General features: G+C 43.3%; 1 protein-coding gene across 1 annotated transcript in view; it reads left to right on the forward strand.

The window, feature by feature from the left end:
* The first annotated feature begins 1058 nt into the window (after positions 1–1058).
* ARSB (arylsulfatase B) overlaps positions 1059–24638 on the forward strand; it is a 117132-nt gene continuing 93552 nt past the window's right edge. Inside the window, exons 1-4 of the mRNA XM_066602840.1 lie at positions 1059–1375; positions 6737–6923; positions 8814–9004; positions 12846–13053. Of these exons, the coding sequence (XP_066458937.1) occupies positions 1115–1375; positions 6737–6923; positions 8814–9004; positions 12846–13053 (847 nt within the window). The 5' untranslated portion in view covers positions 1059–1114. The remainder of the gene's footprint in view (positions 1376–6736; positions 6924–8813; positions 9005–12845; positions 13054–24638) is intronic.

Below are 24638 nucleotides of genomic sequence, written 5' to 3' on the forward strand. Positions count from 1 at the left end.
TAATACTCGCCCACAACAGCCACAATCAGTGCTCATACTCAGCACTGATCGAGGCTGTTAACCTTTTAAATGCTGCATTAATTTGAACAGCGGCATTTAAATGCCCCAATCAGAGTTCGGAGAAATCCAAACGTCCATCCCGCAATGAGATTGCGGGGTGCCGTTCAGTTGCCAAGGCAGACGGGGGCCTTCTAAAAGCTCCCAGGGCTGCCATTTCAAATTGCCTATAAAGCCATGTCTTGGTGTGGCTTGATAGACGGCCTGTCAGGTCACAATATAGTGTAATACTACGCTGCTACGGTATGACCACGAATCTCCTTATGGAGGCTGAAAAAAAAAGATCTAAAAATAAGAAAAAAAAGTTTTACCAATTATTAAAAAAACTAAATAAAACTTTATAAAAGATATTGCAGCTTTGTTCCCACGATTTTGTAGATGCTTCTTCTTGAGAATAAACTTGCATTGCTGTCACCCGTGATATAATAGCGCAATTGTTTTTATCACGAAAGTCAATAGGAGTTTCTAATGTTAAAATCGCATCGCCCGAAAATCGCAGGTTTGTGCTATGTGATGAACAAGTAGGCTCCATAGAGAAACATTGGAACTAAAAAATAGCACATCGCAGACAGATAAAGCCTGTCACAATATCACATCAGTGAGAACACCGCTGATGGGAAGGAAACGATTGCAAAGCACGTGTTTTGTAGTGCTGTCGCATCGCAGGACAATCACGCAACTTTGTTGGCCATGTGAAAGCGACCTAAAAACAATGGCAGAATTTCTGGGGTGCGGGATGTCGATGTCCCCCTAAAAAAAAAAAAAAGGGATAAAAAGTTCTACAACTTATTATATGTACCTCAAAAGAAGTACAACTTGTCCAAGCAAGTTATGGCTCTTGCACTGGAACTATGGACATCACTTGGTCCTTAAGGGGTTAAGAAGGCACGTGGTAGGTGCGGGCCCTATGACCAATGGGGCCCAACAAAGAGCCGGTGTTAGCAGCACGGACTGCACGAGTAGCCCGGCTATACACATGACTGCGGGCAGCCGGAAGGTAGGCGGCTGCAGGGCGGCGCTCCGCTGACAGTTCCTCTATGATCCCTCGCCAGTCACCATGCCAGCGCTGCGGATGCCGCTTCTCTGGGCATCCCTGCTCCTCTGCCAGCTCGCCTCCACTACCAGTCAGGCTGCCCCTCCGCACATAGTCTTCGTCCTGGCTGACGATCTGGGCTGGAACGACGTGGGCTTCCACGGCTCCGAGATCAGAACCCCCAACCTGGACCGGCTGAGCGCCCGCGGGGTAGAGCTGGGCGCTTACTACGTGCAGCCGCTGTGCACCCCGTCCCGCAGCCAGCTGCTCAGCGGCCGCTACCAGGTGAGCACGGGGTCGTGCGCGGGATGGAACGTTCACTTCTCTACAAGTTCCAGGTCATGTGACCGGCTGTAGTCATGTGATCTCGGGGATGGAAGGCTGCGATCTCATAATGTTAGCTGATCAAGTTATTGTTGGGGCCTCTTGTATCCAAACTGTATCTAAGTTGTCACTGTTGCCCATAGCAACTGATACAAAGGTCACTGGTTACTTTTACAGTTGTGGCCAAAAGTTTTATGAGACTGACACACATTCTGGTTTTCACAGTTTGCTGCTTCGGTCTTTTACAATCTTTAATGGTTGTTTCATATCTGTGCCGCGACCTCGGCTGCAGATCGCCGCAAAACACCAGAAGAAAAAGTGCTGAATGCAGTGTTTCTTCTAAGGGTAAAATGCTGGACAGCTGAGCAGAAACTGAATGGATCCCATTATAGCCAATAGGGTCCGTTCGCCTCCGATATAAGACAGACCCGTTAGACCAGGAGATTCCCCTTTGTTCCTCCCCGAATAGAGCAGGAAAACCGAATCGCCACCGCAGATAGGAAGGTAGCCTATGTCAGATGTTCTTATGGTATACTGAAGTACAGTCACAAACTTTTGGGTGGTTTCACATCTGCGCTGGGGATTCCGCTTTCGGGGAGCAGGAAAGAAGAATCCCCGCGGCCAAACAGCGCTGGCAACTTTAGGGCGGAAGAGAAAGCTCTGCATGCAGCGTTTTTTCTTCTGGTATTTTCAGCCACAGCTGTGATGGAAGTTGGTTCCAACACCGATGTGAAATCGGCCTTTCATAAGTTTGTTGTTTTTGGGTTTTTTTTAAATTTATATTGACAAATACTTTTAAGTTTTGGCGAAGATTTGATATTTCCCCGGTTGACCCTATTTTTTTCCCCAAGACTTCTGTAACTCACCCTGCATGCTGGGTCTTGGCTTCTGGGCCAAATCCTGACTCATGACAACCCATTCTTCCTAATTGGCTCTTGGGGTTTATCACAATTTCTGAGTTTTTGTTTGTCCACCCGCTTTTTGAAGACTGACTACAGGTTCTCAATGGGATTGAGATCTGGGGAGCTTCCTGGCTATGGACCCAAAATGTCACGGTGCTCCATCAAGCTGGAAAAAACATTCTGAATCACCAATTTGCTCCTGGATTGTTGGTAGAAGTTGCCCTTACAGGGTGTTTATATACTGTTCTTAATTCATGGCAGTGTTCTTAGGCAGAATTGTGAGTAAGGCCGCCTTCACACAAGCGTATGCGTATTTGTGCGCACATGAGCGTAGCATTTTTGCAAAACAAACTATGCCTTTTTTGTGTACACATTGCGCATTTTACTGCACTTTTTGTGCCGCGATGTTGCGAGATCGAAGTCTCAGCATATCCCATTATTTCCTATGGGAAATTTAAAAAAATAAAATAAAATTTTCGCCACCGAAATGCGCAGGTAAATTTGCAAATGTGACAAACTTATTGAAATAAATGGCTCCTATTCTCCGCGTATTGAACTTGTAAATTTTACGAGTGCAAATATGCCCCGTGCTGGCAAACCTATGGCACGCGTGACGGAGTAGGGCAAGCCGAGGCCTCTCTGTTGGCACACGGGCCGACGGCTGCTCACCATGATAGTGAATACCGTCCGGTAATCACGCAGCAGCGCTGCTGGTGGTGCTGATCCCGGTGCACACTCTGACGTCAGTGTGTACACTCGGGATCCAACCCCCTGACCTCTCCTCCTTAGTTCTGCAGGAGAGGAGAAGGGAGGAAATGTTCTGGGTGTACAGACTGCCGTTGGTGGTCCCCTGGGAGCAGCGCCGAGAAGAGGAGGAGCGGCACTGACTACAAAGAAGGAGGTAAGTGTATGGGTTGGGGGGCTATTACTACTGGGGCTAATGTGGGGTTAATATTACTACTAGGGATAATATTACTGAGGGGGTTAATATTACTACTGGGGCTAATATTACTGTGGGGGTTAATATTACTGGGGCTACTGTATAGTTAATACTATTACTGAGGGGGTTAATATTACTACTGGGGCTACTGTGGGGTTATTATAACTACTGAGGCCACTGTGGGGGTCACTATTACTGCTGGAGCCAATGTGGGGTTAATATTGCCACTGTGGGGGCCACTATTACTACTGGGGCTACTGTGGGGGTTAATATTATTTCTAGGGCTTCTGTTAAGTTTATATTATTACTGGGGCTAATGTGGGGTTAATATTACTCCTGTGTCTAGTGGGGACACTATTACCTGACTTAGGGTATGTTTACATGTGGCAGAAATGCTGTGGAATATCCACTGTGGAAATTTCCATGCAAATTTCGCAGTATTTCAACATCCAAAAAACAGTAAAAATCCGTACCACGCTCGTGTGAATCCAGCCAAAAGCTGTTTGAAACAACTCTTTTGAATTCCGAACATGTAGGTTTTGCAGTGGATCCGCAACAATAGGGCACTTCCTGTGAGATATTTTCAGCTTCATGTGGATGAGATTGGGTAAACTCTTTACCTACATGGCTGGGATGTTCTGTGCTCAGATTGCATGGAAAATTCATTCAGTACATGGAAAATTGTCTAATTGTAGTCTTCCATGTATGTCACAAAACTGATCTGATGCCTTTCCATGAATCAGAAGGAAATGTTCGAAGATACTTTTCCACATATTTATTGAAGAGTTACTTTGTAGCAATAACACGGTAATGTATCAACTTGTGGAGGAGAATTCATTCTTGCTGCTTATAGATTATGTATGAAACTCTTTGATCTGGTTTCGTCTTGTTATTTATGGAGCACAAGGAATTGTCTGCCCATTGATCACAAGTATTAGAATTTGTTGTTAGGCTAAGACTTTACAATCCATTTTATTCAGGCGTCTTCCCAGATCGCGGATTGGTTGGAGAATTTTCATTGTGAAATGCTCAGTGCAATTCCACAGCAAAGTAGAGTACAATGTAAGTAAATGAGGCTTTAAAAACCCTATTCACTCGCAGTAAAAGAGATTGCAGCAGATCCTGGTTCTGCGGCAGATTTGTACTGCAGATTTCATTCATTGCAAATCTGCGGATTAACTTGTAGAAAATCTCTGCGATGTCTACACATAACCTTGGCCGGATTCATGCAGACGTATTCGCGCATGACAAAATTTGCGCCTGCAGTATGCAGAAAATAGAACTCATTGATTTCAATGGGTTTGTTCACAAGTGTGTATTTTATGTGTGCAATTCCGTCGCACAAAAAAATATGCAGCACGTTCTATTTTCCTGCGCATTTCCACAGGGAATTGGACCAAACAGAAATAATCAGGCTAATTGGCCATGTCAATGGACAGAACCATAGTTTCGTGTTTTGTTTTTTTGGTGTGCTCAAACAGTACAGCAGAAAACACAGAAGGGAGCACAAATGCAATGTACAAAAATGGCGCGTATAAATGTGCATACGTGTGAATCTGGCCTTAGCCACGGGCCACATGACCGTTAATAGCACTGTTAATTGATCTGAAAGGGGGTTTCCAGGATTCTAGTATTGATGACCACCACTCAGGACCCCCAGTGATCAGCTATTTGAAGATGTTGTAGCCTCTTCACTGCAAACAAGGCACAGTACTGTAAATTTTGTTGAGGCTGTGTCTGGTATACTAGCTCCATCCGATTCTTGTGAATGGAATGGAGTTGCTCTCAGGCCTCGTGACAAATGAATGTGATGTCACTTGTCTAAGAAGAGGTTGAGATGCCGCTCTCTATAAACAGGTGAGCAGCGGGGGGTCCTGAGCAATGGATCCTTACTCTACTGATCAGATCTTGATGACCTGTCCTTAGAATTGGTCATCAGTATTGGAGCCCTCCAAATCCCCTTTAGGGGTATGTGCAGACATTGCATTGTAATGAATTAAATCTGTGGGGAAAACGCGTCAGTTTTCCATGAGATGGATATGCTTTGGATTTAAAAATCTGATTATCTTCTGCTGTGAGCGAATGGGGTTTAAGACTCCATGCACTTATATTATACTCTGCATTATTATGGAATATCAGCATGTGTTCCACAGTCAAAATTGCGCAACAGTTTAGCACTGTGTGAACTCACCCTAGCTATAGAGTTACAGCTGCAGTCCAAAGCAATACCTTGAGTTGTATGAAATTGTGTGAACTGCGGCTGTCACTCCATTGTTAAAATCAATCATTAGGGGTACAAAAATTCTCAATGTAGCCCTGGCCTTAAAATTTGTAATGGAGAGTGTGAGGGTAAAGCCTTGGTCAGGAAGGGTATCGTTTCTTCTTAAGGAGAGCACCAATAAGATGTGTGAGGAGACCTATAAGGCCATCCATGCTCCTCTGGGGAAATATGTAAATTGAAAGATGGAACAATATTCTGCAGCACCACCTATTTGAAGGCAGCATTCCTCCAAGTCAATGTTAGACATTTTAAACAAGTCTTGTAGAGAGATGAGCGAGCGCACTCGCTAATTTGCCTTAGCGAGTAAGCTCGCTAATCTCTAGTCTTGTAACAATGACTGGGAATTGTAAGCCAAAACCAGAAACCATGCACAGACAGCTGTTTCGGGTATTGTTCCATTTTCATATATTTCCCAGAGGAGCATGGATGGCCTTATAAGTCTCCTCACATACCAAATCTAGGTGCTCTCCTTAAGGAGAAACGATACCCTACCTGACTCGCATCTATAGGCCTCACTAGCCAAACCAGAAACCTACTGCACACTATTGAGGGGCAATCACCCGAAACAGCTATCTGTTTATGAATTGTCATTGTTCCAAATTTTGTTAAAAAAATCTAACATTGACTTGCAGGAATGCTGCCTTCCAATATGTGGCTCTGTAGATATATTATTTCATCTTGGTAAGGGCGAGAGCACACTACCAGGATCTTTATCACATTGGGGTGAAATTCTGTAGTTTCTTCATACTTGTTCATGTGGAATCAGTGTGAAAAACTGCAGCACGCTCCTTCGGATATTGTATCTAAGTTGTTAGTCCTTCTATAGGATAATGTGGGCTACAATACAGAACCCAATTTGGAACTGTATCACTTATGATATAGTGAACTTTAGGGTCCCACAGACATCTACGTGTACTTAGATGTGCAAATATCTCCCTAAAACAGTAAACTGGCCTCCTTTTGATATCCTTTATAGGTAAGGGTCATTTATGTGAGCATTGAACTTCTACCTGACCTTACAGTATACTTCCTATGGCAAACTCTAGAGATCCCTTTCTAAGTATCATCATGGATGTGTCGTCATGCCTCCTGGGTTTCATACGTTCTTGTAAAGTTGAATGGAGCTCACGCGTTCCTTCTTACACACTTTATCATTTACAGCTCATTGATGTTACTCATTTTCCTTCTTTTTTGCCAAGATTCACACAGGATTGCAGCATGAGATCATCTGGCCTTGTCAGCCCAATTGTCTACCACTTGATGAAAAGCTGCTGCCTCAATTACTAAAGGAAGCAGGATATACCACTCACATGGTGGGAAAATGGCACCTTGGTATATATAAGAAGGACTGCCTGCCGACCCGTAGAGGATTCGACACTTATTTCGGTAATGTACATTTTCTTAATATCTTATGCTTGTAACACTTCATATGATTGTTTTGTCATCAGTTGTTTCTTGTCTATACAATCCAGATCTATTAGCAGATGGATACAGTGGTGGACTGGGCCCTCGGGAAATAATAGTTATTGGCCCCTTCCAAACATCAGTTGCAGTATATTTGAACTTGGTTAAAGGGGTTGTCTGGTTATAAAAAGACTTTTTAAAATTAGATCCAAATGTCTTTAAATATAAAGAGTACTTTCCCTCCTCAGCCCTCGTAATCGGGCGCTCAAAATCCCTGACCGCGGAAATCATGTAACCGCTGCAGCCAATCTGAAGCAGCATCACCCTTCTGAATCCTGGCATTATGGCGCCCAGGATGGGAGTACTGATGCCAAGAGAATGGGCGGTGACTCTGCCGCCTTTGATTGGCTGCAGTAGTCACGTGACTTTGCTGTCAGCACAGAACAGGAGGACCACGGGGCTGCAGATGGTTAAGTATTGTCTTTTCAAGAGCTTTCTTTTAAAATGACCTCTGTTTCTGAGACAGAATTCTGTCCTAGAACCAGATGGTGAAGGGGGGGGTGTCTATTACCTGTACTTGATTTTCTTGTACACCACTTCTTTTCACCAATTCTGGTTTGAGCAGCCAAGACTTTAGACTACCTAATCACCTATAGAGCATCGATAGTGTTAGGACTATCTTTGCCCTATAGCTGCTTATGATTGGCCAATACTGCTCATGTGGTAAGTGCTGGTCAATCACAGAGCAGTACGTAGTGTAGTTAGAAAATAGTGGGGGACATCTTGGCCCCCTGAAACCGGCAGAGAAGATTAAATGAAGATAATATTCACCTCTCTACTTTCCTGTCCCAGAACTGAATTTTGTCTTAAAACTGGAGGGTCACTTTAAAGAAGTCTAGCATTTAAAAACTAATGGCCTAACCTCTGAATCTCATCGGTGGAGGTCTGCCACTCAGGATCCCCACTGATCAGCTCATTGAAGGCACTATGGAATTTATGCAAGCGCTGCGGCCTCATCAACGTTTATGTCTAAGCACAACCCTATCAGTGCTGAGATAGTGGTCATTCTGAGTACTACACGCTTGTCGCATTCACTTCACTGTATCATGCTGTACATTATTATTTAAGTTTTTTGGTAGGGAATTTGCATAAAGTCCAAAAAACAAATCCACCACAATGTGGCCTTACTGTGCTATGCAACTTGGAAATTGATTCCAGAGGTCATAGTTTCAGTCTATTGTATATCTTTATTGCTGAATTTAAATTATATAGGAAGTTGCTGCATACAACAAACTGACTTGTCTCAGACAGCATAACCCCAAGTAGATCTGTTCTGTTCAGAACTGAGATCACATGACCACCTGAAAAGAAGGACTCCAGGAGTTTCATATATAGAGGAACAACTAAACAAAGTAATAATAGCTGACTTATGTATATCGGGGGAAATAGCTACATAATGAATGGAAAAAGTAATCACCAGAGTGGCCCTATAATAAAACTAGATTCCTTAAAAGCCCTGAAGGTCATATTTAGAGATGAGCGAGTATACTCGCTAAGGCTAACTACTCGAGCGAGTAGTGCCTTAGCCAAGTATCCTCTAAAGATTCGGGGGGGGGGGGGGGGGGGGGGGCGGGCAGCGGCGGGGGAGAGCAGGAAGGAACGGAGGGGAGATCTCTCTCCCCCTCTCTCCCCCCTGCTCACCGCCACAACTCACCCGTCACCTGCGCCGGCAGCCGAATCTTTACAGACGAGCGGGAGGATACTCGGCTAAGGCACTACTCGCTCGAGTAGTTAGCCTTAGCGAGTATACTCGCTCATCTCTAGTCATATTGCATTATTTTACCTCTCTGGCTTTCTGTACTTGTATTTCAGGTTATCTTACGGGTGGTGAAGACTATTATACTCATCAAAGATGCTATGAAATCAAAGGTGTGAATAAAACAGTATGTGCCCTTGATCTCCGAGATGGTGAGGCAGTAGCCAAAGGATATGATAAGAAATACTCCACTCACGTATTTACAGAAAGAGCCGTAGATCTTATAGCGAACCACAATCCGGAAACGGTGAGCAGATGGTAGCAGATTAGGACTGTTGCTATATGTCATGTCTACAGTTATATAGTCACAATTGGTAGCTAGAGCTGCTTGGACATATGTAGCAAGTACAACTTGAAGGCTGTAGTGTGCAACTGAATGCTCATTGTATAGTGTCACAGGGTTAAATTTGAATGTCCTCCTTTTAAGGAATAGACAAACTAAAATATAACTTTTATTCAAAACTCCGTAAGATAAAGACATGGGCTAACAGACAAACAGAAAACATAAAGACTCAGGGACAGGTTGGATGTACAACAGGGTAGGTCAGGAATTTAATAACTCAATGGATAAATGACCTAATCCTAATTGTGATCCAGTGCAGACAATATTATGACTGGGTCTATAATGGCATATACAGGCCCAGAGTATTGGATGACCATGTGCGCAAGGACCTGGATATACGGTCCTGAATATGCGTCAATAGATGGACGTAAATTGTCAAAGATAGACTGACAACAGATGTAAGAAAATGGAGCCATTTTCTTACATCTGTTGTCAGTCTATCTTTGACAATTTACGTCCATCTATTGACGCATATTCAGAACCATATATCCAGATCCTTAAAGGGGTTGTCCCGCGCCGAAACGGGTTTTTTTTTTATTCAATAGGCCCCCCGTTCGGCGCGAGACAAACCCGATGCATGTGTTAAAAAAAACAAAACGTTTAGTACTTGCCCGAATCCCCGCGCTGCGGTAACTTCTTCCTTACCTTACTAAGATGGCCGCCGGGATCTTCACCCACGATGCACCGCGGGTCTTCTGCCATGGTGCACCGTGGGCTCTGTGCGGTCCATTGCCGATTCCAGCCTCCTGATTGGCTGGAATCGGCACACGTGACGGGGCGGAGCTACGAGGACCAGCTCTCCGGCACGAGCGGCCCCATTCACCAGGGAGAAGACCGGACTGCGCAAGCGCGTCTAATCGGGCGATTAGACGCTGAAATTAGACGGCACCATGGAGACGAGGACGCCAGCAACGGAGCAGGTAAGTGAATAACTTCTGTATGGCTCATAGTTAATGCACGATGTACATTACAAAGTGCATTAATATGGCCATACAGAAGTGTATAACCCCGCTTGCTTTCGCGGGACAACCCCTTTAAATGTCTAACCAATGTTCATAAAATCTCAGATTGCCATGGCAGCCAGGGGCCTTCTGAAATGCCCCAGGGCTGTCATTGCAGATTGCCTATTAAGCCATGCCTGTGGCATGGCTTGATAGATTGAATGTCAGATCGCAGTATAAGGTAATGCTAGGCATTACCTCATACTGCAGGTGCGATGGCTAAATATTTTTTTTTTTTTAAAGTAATAAAAGTTTAATAAAACAAAAACTTTTGGCATATTTTATAATAAAACAAAAAAAACATATTTGACATTGCTGCTTACATAAAAGTCAAATCTATCAAAGTTCTGCATTACTTACGCCGCACGGAGAACATCGTCAGAAAAAATAACACCAGAATTGCGCTTTTTTTTGGTAACCCCATCTCCAAGAAAAAAAAGTAATAAAAAGCGATCAAAAAGTCATATTTACTCCAAAATTGTCCCAATAGAAATTGCAGGACGTCCTGCAAAAAATGAGCCCTGGGACAACTGTGTCAACGGAAAAATAAAGCTATGGCTGTCAGAAGATGGCAGCAAATTAAATATCTTTTAAAAGAAAAAAAAACTATATAAATTTGGTATCGTATTAATTGTACTGACAGAATAATGTTATCAGGTCATTTATTTTGCGGTGTGTAAGCCATAGAAACAAAACACACCCAAAGATGGCGGAATTCAGGGTTTTTTCAGTTTCATTCCACTTAACAATTTTTTTACGTTTTTCAGTACATTATATGGTACATTAAATATTACGATTGAAAAATACAACTCGTCTCGCGAAAAATAAGCACTCAGGCAGTGATGGATAACTAAGAGTTATGATTTTTTTTTTTTTTTCCTAAGGGGGGAGGGAAAACTGGAAGGGGAGGGGGGGGTGTCTGTATCCTTTAGGCCCCCTGTGCACGGAAGTGATTTCGCTAGTGGTAAATTGCCGGCGAATCATGCCGGCTGAAGCTTTCCATTGCTATGGAAAGCGCCGACCCCTTGTCCACGAGCAGAGAATCATTGCGATTCTCCGCTCGCGGCCGGCAATTTGCAGCATGCTGCGAGTTGCCCTGATTCTCCGCGGTCAGCCTGTCAGGTAGGCTGACCTGCGGTGAACCATCTGCCGTCTCCTGCTCCCGGGCGGCGGCTCCCGCAGCTGAGATTCACCGTGGATACCGCAACGCCTGTGAACAGGGGGCCTAAGAAGTTAAGGACAAAAAGCAGTAAATATACAGCGTTTGGTCCTGGGCTTTAATCCCTGCCAATAGCACATGTATGGCGCAGGATTAAAGCTTCTGCCCCTGCAATCAAGCAGGAGCAGGTCGGGTCCACCGCTGTCTGACATAATTTGTTTAACTACTTCTGCCTTCTCCTTTACCGGCTACATGGCACTCAATGAGCGCTATGTACTAAAAAGTGTAAGTATAACTTCCACTATGTGACCTGGCGATCACGTGACCACCGGGTGCCCCCTGTTAGAGCTGCAGTGTCCTAGCAGACACTGATCAGCTTTGTTAATGACTATTGTCACTACCAGGGATGTTTTCCCCTGTAACTGAGGCTCCTATGGATGCCCAAGCTACAGTGAAAAAGTGTGAAATAAAAAAAAAAACAATGTGAATGACCCCCAGAGGTCTTATGACGTCATGGGGTTCACAGATGGTAAAAAAAAAGGCTAGAAAAATATGGGGGAGGGGGGGGGGAAATTACAGAATAAAATAAATATATACATAAAAAGAAAATGACCCCTCGCCAACCAAAACCTTCACCTGTAATCCCAAAGTACACATATTATATATAGAAATGTCTGAAACAAAATGATGAGCCCATTCCTGTACTTTTATTGTAGCGTAAACATACTCATTTAAAAAAAAATACGACTATAAATTTAAAAAACGTTTTTTTAGCATTTTTGCCCCCAACAAAACTTAAAAACGGAATAAAAGTCAGTGAAAAAAGAGATATATAAAAAAAATAGCCCTATATGTCATGTAATAAAAAAATGCAGCAAAAATAAATTTTGGCAGCTGATGGAAAAAAATAGGACAGTAAAACCACCACATGGGTAAAATCCCTAAAAAGTGTCTGGTTCTTTGGTACTTAAGGGGTTAGAGGGATTGTCCGAGTTATTTAAACCGTAGCTAAATGAGTCCCCCATAGGGAAAAATAGCACATCAGCTGATGCCTCTCCCTGCTGTGTCCAGTGCCACTCCTCCTGGTCTCCCCTCCTATAATGTTTACAGGCTGCAGCAGCCTGTGTACAGTATGTGACAAGCTGCTGCAGCCAATAACACTGTTCACACCGAGGCCATCTATAATTGCAGCAAAGGGTGGTTTTTCTGTCTTTCGTAAGCACTGTGGATGGGTTAGAAGGTTGCACAGAGGGCTCTGTAACACTCCTAAGCAGGGAAAATAGTAGTCAAATGTTTTAGGGCAGAATTATTACATTTAGGTGCCCATTCTCAGGAGCTCACAGGTTGTGTGTCCTCTCTCTTCAAGTATTAGGCCACACCCCAGATACCCTTTTTTTAATGCCCGTTGATTATGGAATTTCTTAGGGAAATGCCAGTAATGTCTGTGAGGGGATAATCCATCTAAGAAATTAATCTGCATGTAATCTTGGACTTCTTTTGTTGAAGGGTAGACCCCTACTGTAAGATGGGTATGATCCGTCTTTCGATAATGATCTTTCTGAGCCATGTCCTCCTTGTCTTGCAGCCTCTGTTTCTTTACCTGCCTTATCAGGCGGTGCACGCGCCTCTTCAGGTACCAGAGGAATATTTAGAACCCTATAGCTTCATCCAGGATGGGAACAGGCGCCATTATGCCGGGATGATGTCTGCTTTGGATGAGGCAGTAGGGAATGTCACCGAGGCTTTAAAACAATACGGTCTTTGGGACAACACAGTTTTTATATTCTCTACAGGTAAATATGAAGAGTTTCATTTATTAGAGTCAATTTTAGTTTTCTCTTTAATATCTACATGTATCTTGTGACTGCAGTAGCTCCAACTTCTGGAAACCTCATGACTCGCTGCTTTCTAACATTAGGACATCTAAGTCAATCAATTACTTGTGGCGGATCTAACAGATAAGCTGACCACGGAGAATTGTGGCAAATCGCAGCATTCTGCGATTTGCCGGCAGCGAGTGGAGGGTCGCAATGATTCTCCACTCGTGGACACGGGGGAAGCGCTCTCCATAGCAACGCTATGGAGAGCTTTCACTGCGTTCCCCGCGGCCGGATTATCACCGCAGGGAAGGCAATGGAAACCCGCCCGTGGACAGGCAGCTTTACAGAGGGGGTCATATATGGACAAGGGTTGTCATATTGATACAAACCCCTTAAAGAGGAACGGTCAACTCTCCTACCATGTCTGTTTTAGTAAATACTTCTGCATTAAATAACAGTTCTTGAGCATCTTTTCCTAGAACTCTTGAGTTGTATCGTTCCTATGTAATTGCTGTTGTAAATGTATAGATACCTTTCATACATTGGAGTTATCATTCTGTTCTGTGTGTTTTTCTCAGTCTGAATCTGTCCAATTAGTACTGCCAGTTAAAAAGGTTGTTCAGCTTGCAAATATTGATTACCTGTCCTCAGGATAGGTCATTAATAGATGATCAGCTGGGGTCTTCCAGCTAGGACCCTGGCCAATCAGACACTTGCAGTGGTCTGGTATGGTATTACAGGCACAGACCACTGCATAGTGTATAGATCCATCATCTGCTTCCTGTTCCCTACCCCAAAGCATAGTTAATCAGCTAGGGTCCTGGGCAGCGGACCCCTGCCGATCAGCTACTGATGACTTATCCTGAAGATAAGGCATCAACCTTTCAGAGCTGGAAAACCACTTTAAAATGAGTAGGAACAAACCCTGTTGACAAAGAAAATGGGAAATCCCAGTTGTCCATTTATTCATACATTTCCAGGGGTTATAACAGAGGAACTACACAATGCAGAGTTCTAAGAAGGGTATTTACTAAAACCTGTCAGAAGAGCTGAGGGGTGCTCTTTTTAGGGCTCTTTTACATGGAAAGATTTTGCAAACAATGGTTAGAAAAATTGTGCATATGGACGTTATTCATCCGATAACAGTTTCCTCGCCAGCTCTTGTGGTGGTTAGGCATTTCGCAGTCATGTCTATTGAAAAAAACTAAATAGGATATGTTCATTGGGGAAGATTTATTAAGACTGGTGTTTCATGAGCCAATCATAAAATAAAGTCCAAGTAAAGGTGTACACCTCTTAATAAATTTGGTGTATCTTAGGCAATCTTTAAAGGCGGTGCCTGGGACTTTTTGGATTTTTTTTTTTTCCTACTGATGACCTGTCATCAGGATGATGCTGGGTTAACACAGGACGAATGTTGGGCAAACAATGCCCAACACTCGTCCCTGTGAGTCCTTGCTTCCGTGCTCCTGCTCACAGGGCGGCCAGCAGGGGGGCGGGGTGGCAGCAGCAGATTTCTCGCCTCTCGCTCCCCCGCTCCTTTCCATTGACATAACACAGCAGATGTTCAGTACTGAATGGCCACTAGTTACACTGAAGGAGGAGCGATCAGATTATCGTCCATTGTTTATGCTGCATCAACGATGGACGATGAGCTGATCGCTCCCCGTTCAGTTTAAATAGTGGCCGTTCAGTACTGAACAGCCACTATGTTATGTCAATGGAGAGAGGTGGGGGAGCGAGAGAAGAGACATCTCCTCCTGCCGACCTGCTGTGAGCCAGCAATACTAGCTCCCACGCAGGTGCACTGGAGCTAGTATGTGTGGGGGCGAGTGTTGGGCATCGTTTGCCTGACACTCGTCACATCTACAAGGGCCTTAAGTCATCAACAGTTGAACAGTGGCTGATCTGCCGCTCCGGATCCTGCCAATCAACTGATTCCTGTTACTGCTGTCACTAGGGACAGTGCAAGAAAAGGATCCTGTTACATGCAATACCAATCTGTGCCGCTGCGCTATGGTCAGTGCGATCTGCTGCCTGCACTATCCGTAGTGACAGCGGCATAAGGAATCGGCTGATCAATGGTTAATCCAAGCCAGTCATCAATTTGAAGACACCTTCTGAGGACAGGTCAATAGAAAAAAATCCAAAAAGTCTCGGTCAACTCCTTTTTAGTCAGAAAAATGACATCTATGCATGCTATGAGACATTTTATGGTTTAAAATGTAATAAATCTGTCAAACGCTGATGGCCATACCCTCCCACCTAAACCCTCTCTCTTTTTATTGCCACTTTTTCAAAAGTGTGAATGGAGTAAAGCCCCAGAATGTGCGACTATTTGTACTAAAATATTGACACAAAGCCCTTGATTTATTCTTCGCTCTGAGTTTTCTCAGTTTCTTTTTATTAAATTGTTGGAGAAATGTGATTTCAGCCATGTCTTGCGTACAGCTGACAAAAGTGGGTACAACCTGTAAGTCCACCATGCTGGTGGTAATGCGATTAGTGGATATATCCATATATATTTAGAGATTTATACCCCACATTAACTATACGTGAGGTTTACAAGTTTTCAGCAATAGATCATGTATGGTGATTTTATTGACTGGCTAGTAATCAACAATTATGGGATCCACGAAGACCTTTTGTGTTTTAAGATTTTTTTTCTTCCTTCAAATAAGGAGCTAAGAAATGGAATCCCTGAACTGACCCAAATGCAGGTGTGAAAGCAGCTTAACTAACCTGAATTTCCTTCCCTTACAAACAGATCTGCGAATTATGTTTTTGATCTATTGCAGTAATTGTCTTTGCATGCTGCCTTGTCATGAAAATCATTGGTAGAGATGGTGATTACTCTTAAAGTGTACCTGAGTCTTCAAAAAATTTTCAAAAACAGCTGAGGTCTTCATTTTCAGATCTTTGCACCCAGTTTGAGCTTTACCAATTTAGTTTTACATGTAGACTTTCCTATTTTTCTGCTGCCCTGCTGTTTTCCTACAGGTAGTTTTGGGGTCTTAAGCCAGCCCTTATGCCGGTAATTCCTCTCCCATACTTTCCATGCAGCCTTGCATAGCACTGCACCAATCACCTGCAAGGCAGCATCTAAATGTTTGCCTCTAGTTGAATTTAGTAAGTACCATGTTTCCCCGAAAATTAGACGCTTTTTATATTATTTTTTGCCCCAAAAGAGGCACTAGGTCTTACTTTCGGGGAATATCTTATTATACTTGCCTAGCAGGCGTGGTCCGGGTCCTCCTACTGCTCTCCCGAGCTCTAGCATGCTTGCTTGCAGTCCTCGGCCACCCACAGAAGATCGCTTCCTGGTTATGGGATTCATAAATCCCGCCTCCAGGAAGCGATGGCTCTGATTGGTTCTTGAGCGCTGCTCAGCTAATCAGTGCTGCGCTCGCTGAACCAAATCAATGGCCGTGATTGGTTTATCGAGCGCTGCATTGATTGGCTCTTAAGCGCTGCTCAGCCAATCGCAGCCATCGCAGCGCTGTGGCGGGATTTATGAATTGGCCATTCAATGCCACGGCTCGGCGAATTCATAAATCCTGCTTCCACAATGTGATTGCTGTGATTGGCTGAGCAACAGTCGAAGAACCAATCAATGCAGCACTCGATAAACTAATTACAGCCATCAGATTTAAGAAGGGACACCGAAGGGACAAAAGGTTTCAATAATGACTTATGAAAAACCCTATGAACCCTCCATATAGATGGCAAATCAAGTTCATAAGCAAGCGGGTTTACTACCCGCGTGATGACGAAGGGACCCATGTAACGTGGCGCCAGTTTCAAAGACGGAACCTTCAATTTGAGATTTCTAGAAGACAAATATACCTTCTGTCCCATCCTGTAAGGTTCAGATACTGACAGACTCCTCCCGCTACGCAACTGCATACGAGCCCCCGTTGCTTCCAGGTTCTTCTGTACTTCTTTCCATACCACCTCCAGCGCATCTGTGGCGACATCAGCTGCAGGACAGGCAGACTTAGTAGAAATAGCCATAAGGAAGCGGGGATGCTGACCATATACGCAAAAGGAATGGAGATACCCCAGTGGAAGAACAAGTACGGTTGTTCAGTGCAAACTCTGCCAACGGCAGGAATTCTGCAAACAACCATAAATATTGCACTAAATCCTGGTTCTTCCGCTCAGTCTGACCATTAGTTTGCGGGTGGAATGCTGACGAGAAGGAAAGCGACATTCCCAGGTTTATACAGAAGGGTCATTCCGTGTCAGTTCAACCAACGCTCCCGGTCGACCATCTCAGATTTTAATGAAACTTTGCACAAAGATAGACCCTGACCCTAAACTAAGATAGCCAGAATATTAGGCTTCAAAGTGCTTTGGTTCACGAGCTACAGGTCTTAATCTAGGGGGTTGTCATGTGATTACAGCGCGCAACCTGAAAAAAGTGGCGATTTCAATCCGTTGCCAAGCCAGTTCCAATGACTCTAGAGCAATGAAACTTCACACACTAGGAGAACTTTTGGTGCTGAATCCAGCTAAGCTACTCAGACTGCCACTCTTATCATCATTCTGCCACCACTGCATGTCAAAGTAGCTGAAAAATTCTATCGCGCAAAATAAAACTCATATTTTAAGCAGTAATAACTAATCAATGCAATCCAACTCAGCTATGAATTTATCAATGTGTACATTATGGACCCAAAAGGATGCATAGCTCTTAAGATACAATGAGTCAAAAATGGCAAAAAACACTTTTTTGCTAATTTTTCCCTTTTTCAAAGGCGAAAATCAGAATGTACTCCATTTTAATTTTTTTTTCATTTTTGTTCTATTTGGAAGAGAATTTTTTGCTCTACAAGATTCGATGTTTTTCATTTTGTTCCCAGACCTTCTAGATGGGAAAATATCAATGTCAGTGAAGGTCCTATGCACTCGCGGAGGTCAAATAATAAAATAAGTGTAAGTTTTGCATGGATGTATAATTAGTTTAGAAATCATGAGAAGGTAAATTATTTTTGGAATGAGACAACTTTTTGTGCTCAAGAAACTTATGTGATCAAAAATTGCATGACGAGTTCAGGTGAGCCACAAGCTTTGGGCTAAGATGGTCAGAATATCATTGAGTGTTGCATAATGATTGTGGTATATTACAGTGATCACTGGGCTTATTTAGCACTCTATCCATATTGGATACTAAGATTATCTAAGGCTAGCATTTGTGTAATAAATAACTAGTTCTGAACTCGCCATGCAATTTTTGATCACATAACTAGTTATTTATTACACAAATGCTAGCCTTCGATAATCTTAGTATCCAATATGGATAGAGTGCTAAATAAGCCCAGTGATCACTGTAATATAGCACAATCATTATGCAACACTCAATGATATTCTGACCATCGTAGGCCAAAGCTTGTGGCTCACCTGAACTCGCCATGCAATTTTTGACCACATAAGTTTCTTGAGCACAAAAGGTTGTCTCATCCCAAAAATAATTTACCTTCTCATGATTTCTAAACTAATTATACATCCATGCAAAACTTACACTTATTTTATTATTTGACTTCCGCAAGTGCATAGGACCTTCACAGGCATTGATATTTTCCCATCTAGAAGGTCTGGGAACAAAATGAAAAACATCGAATCTTGTAGACCAAAAAATTCTCTTCCAAATAGAACAAAAATGAAAAAAAATAAAAATGGAGTACATTCCGATTTTCGCCTTTGAAAAAGGGAAAAATTAGCAAAAAAGTGTTTTTTGCCATTTTTGACTCATTGTATCTTAAGAGCTATGCATCCTTTTGGGTCCATAATGGGAATAATGAGAAACATTTCTATGGAGTACACATTGATAAATTCATAGCTGAGTTGGATTGCATTGATTAGGAGTTATTACTGCTTAAAATATGAGTTTTATTTTGCGCGATAGAATTTTTCAGCTACTTTGACATGCAATGGTGGCAGAATGATGATAAGAGTGGCAGTCTGAGTAGCTTAGCTGGATTCAGCACCAAAAGTTCTCCTAGTGTGTGAAGTTTCATTGCTCTAGAGTCATTAGAACTGGCTTGGCAATGGATTGAAATCGCCACTTTTTTCAGGTTGCGCGCTGTAATCACATGACAACCCCCTAGATTAAGACCTGTAGCTCGTGAACCAAAGCACTTTGAAGCCTAATATTCTGGCTATCTTAGTTTAGGGTCAGGGTCTATCTTTGTGCAAAGTTTCATTAAAATCTGAGATGGTCGACCGGGAGCGTTGGTTGAACTGACACGGAATGACCCAGAAGGCTCCCCAAAATTGCGCAAGAAACTGAACACCGCGATCAGATACAATGTTCTTGGGAACCCCATGTAGACGAATGATTTCTTTTACAAAAATCTTAGAAAATTCCATCGCAGAAGGTAGCTTTTTTAACGCCACGAAACGTGCCATTTTTGAGAAACGGTCTACAACAACTAGGATAATGGTGAACTTCTGAGACTCAGGTAGATCAGTGATAAAATCTACCGATAAATGCGACCACGGCCGAGAAGGCACCGGTAACGGTCTCAGAGGCCCCTCTGGACGCCGACTTTTACAGCGTGCACAGAAAGAGCATCCCTTAACAAAGTCACGGATCTCCTGAGACATGCCTGGCCACCAGTAGTGTCTAGTACGAAGATCCAGAGTCCCCTGAACCCCCGGATGGCCTGCGAGAACAGATGAGTGAGACTCTTCAATGACTCTGAGACGCAAGGTCCCTGGCACAAACCATCTGCCCTCCGGCACCCCCGAGGGAGCGTCCTGCTGACAATTTTGTAGATGAGAAACGAGATCAGATTCTACAGTTGCCACCACCACCCCAGGTGCCAGGATATTCTCGGGAGCCACTGTCTCACTTTCCGACGAACCGAAACTCCGGGAGAGAGCGTCTGCCTTCATGTTCTTCTCCCCTGGAATATATGTAATGACAAGGTTAAACCTGGCAAACAACAATGCCCACCTGGCCTGACGAGCCGTGAGTCTCTTAGCATTTGCGAGATATACCAAGTTTTTATGATCAGTATACACGGTAATGGGATGCCTAGCCCCCTCAAGATGGTGACGCCACTCTTCTAGAGACCACCTAATTGCCAATAACTCACGATTACCCACGTCGTAGTTACGTTCCGCCGAATGTCCGCGAGAGGAACGCACATGGACTATACCCAGCTCTCCCGCTGACTTCCTGAGACAATACAGCCCCCGACCCCCACCTCAGACGCATCGACCTCAAAAAAAAAAAAAAGAGCGGTCGCTGCACGTCAGGCTGTACTAGCATCAGGGCAGCAGTAAACGCCCTTTTCAGACGACTAAAAGCCTCTAGTGCCTCAGGCGACCATCTTACCAAGTCGGCACCCTTCTTGGTAAGATCGGTCAGGGGTTGAGCAATAACAGAATAATTCTTAATGGATTTACGGTAAAAATTTGCAAAACCTAAAAACCGCTGGAGAGCTTTCAGGTTATCTGGTCTGACCCATTGGGAGATTACCGCCCCTTCTATTCCCGAGCCCAAGTGTCCTCTTCTTGAGGTATTTGCAGGGGAGAGGAGCAAGTTTTTTGTTTTTCAGCAGGCATGTAGATTGTATTTTCAGATGTGGCCCCGCTCATCCAGCTCAGAATCCCAGAAAGTTGGATTGATTATGTCAGACATTCTCGCTTCAAGATTTACTTTACTCCCACTTCTTGGATTCGTTGCCATACAATTTTACGGTTGTGGTTATTCTTTATATTCATTATGCTACTTACGGTTCTATTAGCTGCTCTGTCTGTTCTAATGGTACTAACCCGATTCCCTCTGCTCGACACCCATTCCCAGATCCCACGTCACTGTCTACACCCATGATGGCGAACCTATGACACGCGTGTCAGCACTGACACGCGTGGCCATAGTCGCTGACACGCGGCCACTGTCGGCAGCTCACCCCGTTGGTGAATACCAGCAGGGGCCGCCGCTGCAGTTTCTGCAAGCTGAGGAAAAATAGCAGCATGCTCCATTTTTCTGTGGATTCCGCATGGATGGCTTCTATTGAAGTCAATTGAAGCCATCCGATCTGCGGCCCTTCCGCAATGACATTACGGAAAGGTCGTGGATTCCACATCATTGCTACACTATGACGCAGGAAAAGCAGAAGTTAATTAAAAAAAAAAAAAACTATACTGTGCATGTCCAATGGCTTGCCGTGTGGACCATTCACATCCCAGGGCCGGAATCCGCATGTGGAATCCAGTTTCGCCGTGTGCAGGAACTACAAGGACGGGCCCACATGAGAGTATGGTCCCAGTATATTGCATGTGGGTTTTGCGTGCGTAATGCACTGTACCAATATCCCATTAGCTGCCATGTCGCTGCTCACACGAATTGCGCAAAGTATGCTCGCTAGTAAAATCGCAGCCCGTTCTATCTTGATGCAAATTACATGCGCGTATACACTAAGATAGTGCATCTTGTTTGGCAGTAAGTACACAATGTCATTATTGTATATGTGCTGCAGGCATGACTCTTGCACATAGCATGTCAGCTCACACAGTCATGTGAACTCGGCCTTAGGTGTGTGTGTGTGTGTGTGTATGTATGTATGTATGTATGTATGTATGTATATATGTGTATATGTGTGTATATATATATATATATATATATATATATATATATATATATATGATGGTGTGGAGTACTGCTCCTTTCTGTGTTTCAATTCTTCGCTATTCTTGAATAACTTGTATTCTTCCTGCACACCAGCTTCCATTGCATGTAAAGGCAACATGTAATGTGCCCTAATAACCACTAGAGGTCAGTGGTTCACCATTTGTCTAACATAGTACAATCCATTCTTTCTATATATGACCAACCACTTCCCCCGATGGAAATGCACATTTTTTCTGAATTAGATAACTTTTTATTGTACGAATTGTAGTGCATGTTACAAGTTTATCAATCCCTCCCACAAAAATCATAACCAACGGTGGGGTTCTCCTTATTCACCCTGCCCCTTATTAGTATTTGGCTGCTTTATTACAACTGGTATTTGCATAGTTATGAATACTTCCTCTTGCATCTACTTATTATGCATTTATTCCATATTTCAATCATCTTTCATTAATGAAAACATTTACTGGGCAAGTTCAGCATCGGTTGTGGAAACGGACGACAGCCAAGTTTTATAAAATTCTCAGTTTTTGGGAATTTAGACTTTAAGGCTTTATTTATCCAGCAGGGATACTTGGCTATCTTCCAGGGAGTCACCAGTAGCCTAAACGTGATCACCCAGTGAAAAACTCAAGATGTGTCTCTTTCTTGGCCACGCTCCCTGACCCATCCTCCGTAATTGCCCGTCTCTCCCAGCATACAGTACTGCCAGATGGCAGAAATATAATGGTGTGTTCTCATTTTGGCATTTGTCATTGTGCAGCTGGATGTGTGGGTGTAGAGGCTACTTCAGTAGCAGTACATAGACAGCAGAACATCCAACATGTAGTGCTAACTTGGATTTGTCTTAAGTAGTATAATGACTTCTTGCTGCCTAATTGGCATACTGGGGAGTTCACTATCTCTGACCTCAATGGCGTTGGGATGGAGTCAGTATAGGATTTGCTTCTACTCCAGGGCTGCTATTATTTCTGACATAGAGGTAATGATCCCTCAGAGTCATAAACAGTACACCACATTTTTGGAGAGGAAAAGTCTTTTCTTGTACTTTTTGGAAAGTTTCGTGGGAGAGCCAGATCACATCCTCGTTTTTTTTTGGAAGGAGTTAACTGGTTTTTCCCTGTTTTATTTCTGTCGGAGGAATTTTCTTCTATGTTAATAAAGAACCTTGGAGGGAGGATAGTGCCTGTATGACATTACTACTTGGGATATACACTGTATAGCATTGGCTTCCCAACTCTGTTCCAGTTACCAGTGTGTGTCTTCATTCTGTCACCCTCCAATGCCAAATAACTGGTGCAATATTTCCCCTTGTGGAAAAAGTTTGAACACTATATTAGGCAACTTTGTAGGTAGTTCTATCAACCACAGAAAATTTCCATTATCCCGCTGGCTTATGGCTATATTACAGGTGTGGAGCCCGATTTTATACTTTGTACTGCTGGGGTAGAATGAAAGCTGCACTGTGATTGGTTGCTGTGGGCAATAAAACCAGATTTTGTTTTACGCTATGTTCGTATCTGCATTAGGAATCTCAGTTGCAAATCCGACACAAAATGTCAGAAGAAAGTCCTGCTCAAAGGACTTGTTCATCCAGTAAAATGCTGAATGGAAACTAATCGGACACCCTTATAGTAAATGAGGTTCATTTCGCGTCATTCGGTCCCGTCCTGAGACAGGTCCGTTAAGTCAGGGAAAACGGAACACTTCCTCCTAACCCAGATGTGAACATGGCCTTAGACAGCTTTCATAAGAGTGTGGTGCAGGATACTTTTCCGTGGCCTACCCTGTATTATAGTCATAGATCACTTATACACAGGTATAGTATTAGCTTCTAGCAGATTATATATCTCATATTATGCAGGGACCCACAGTTTTTTTTTTTTTGTTTTTTTTTTACGTATTACACACCAATATAGTTTATGGGGATTTAACCTACACAGCAAAAATGCATGTCCATGCTGTGTACTGCGTATTTTATGCACGTAATATACGGAACACCTACACCTCTGTGAGTGAGCCCTTACAGGGGCATCAGAGGATACCACTAACAACCTGTTGGACCTTTAAAAGTTATGGTAACAATCTGTTGGATGGCTTTACTGAAGGCAGATCATGTCAAACTAATTGATTGATTTCTTTGTGTCACAAACGTGGTGGATGAAGGTGGTGCCATGGATATCCCCCATCTGGATTTCAGTTGAGTCTGTAATACAGTACCACATAATAAGCTCATAAATGAGTCATTGTAAATTGGACTTCATCTGAGAGCTGTAGAGTCTGAGTCAGAGTCCAATTTTGGTGGTAGAAATGTACCAACTCCAGATTATAAAGTGATATATATTATAGTTTTACATTTTTATACCTAAAATACAAAAAATGTGTTTTTGTCGTATACAAATCCACAGTTCTGGTCCAATTAGAGTGACCTTTTGCATGAACGTTCTTCAGCACCAGACGACGAATACTGATGTAATTAAAAATCAAACCGCACCGACTTCCCATGAAACTTCTTGTTGCCAATAGCAACCAATCACAGCTCAGTTTTCATTTCTGAAAACAGCGCTGTGATTGGTTGCTATTTTTTTATATTACTGAGGTAAAATGAAAGCTGCGCTGTGATTGGTTGTGTCATGCGGTTCATGGTGGCTCTACTGTCTCCTTTCCTCCAGGGACTGAAGCGTAACCCAGCTCTGTCACTAGCAAGGGAGATAAGATTCTAGCAGACTTGATAATTACAATAAAGTCGTAGATTACGGTCGTGACGCCAGTGTCCCTAAAGGAGTGATAGGTTACTCACCATGAATAAATGAGTTCACAGACAAATGCTTTTCAAAACCGGGGACATGTGGTTTCCTTTTACTCATGATCCAACTTTGATTTTCCAACACAAGCAAATTACTGGTGCTTCTCA

The sequence above is a fragment of the Eleutherodactylus coqui genome, chromosome 5, assembly GCF_035609145.1.
Source record: "Eleutherodactylus coqui strain aEleCoq1 chromosome 5, aEleCoq1.hap1, whole genome shotgun sequence".
NCBI classification, from domain to species: Eukaryota; Metazoa; Chordata; class Amphibia; order Anura; family Eleutherodactylidae; genus Eleutherodactylus; species Eleutherodactylus coqui.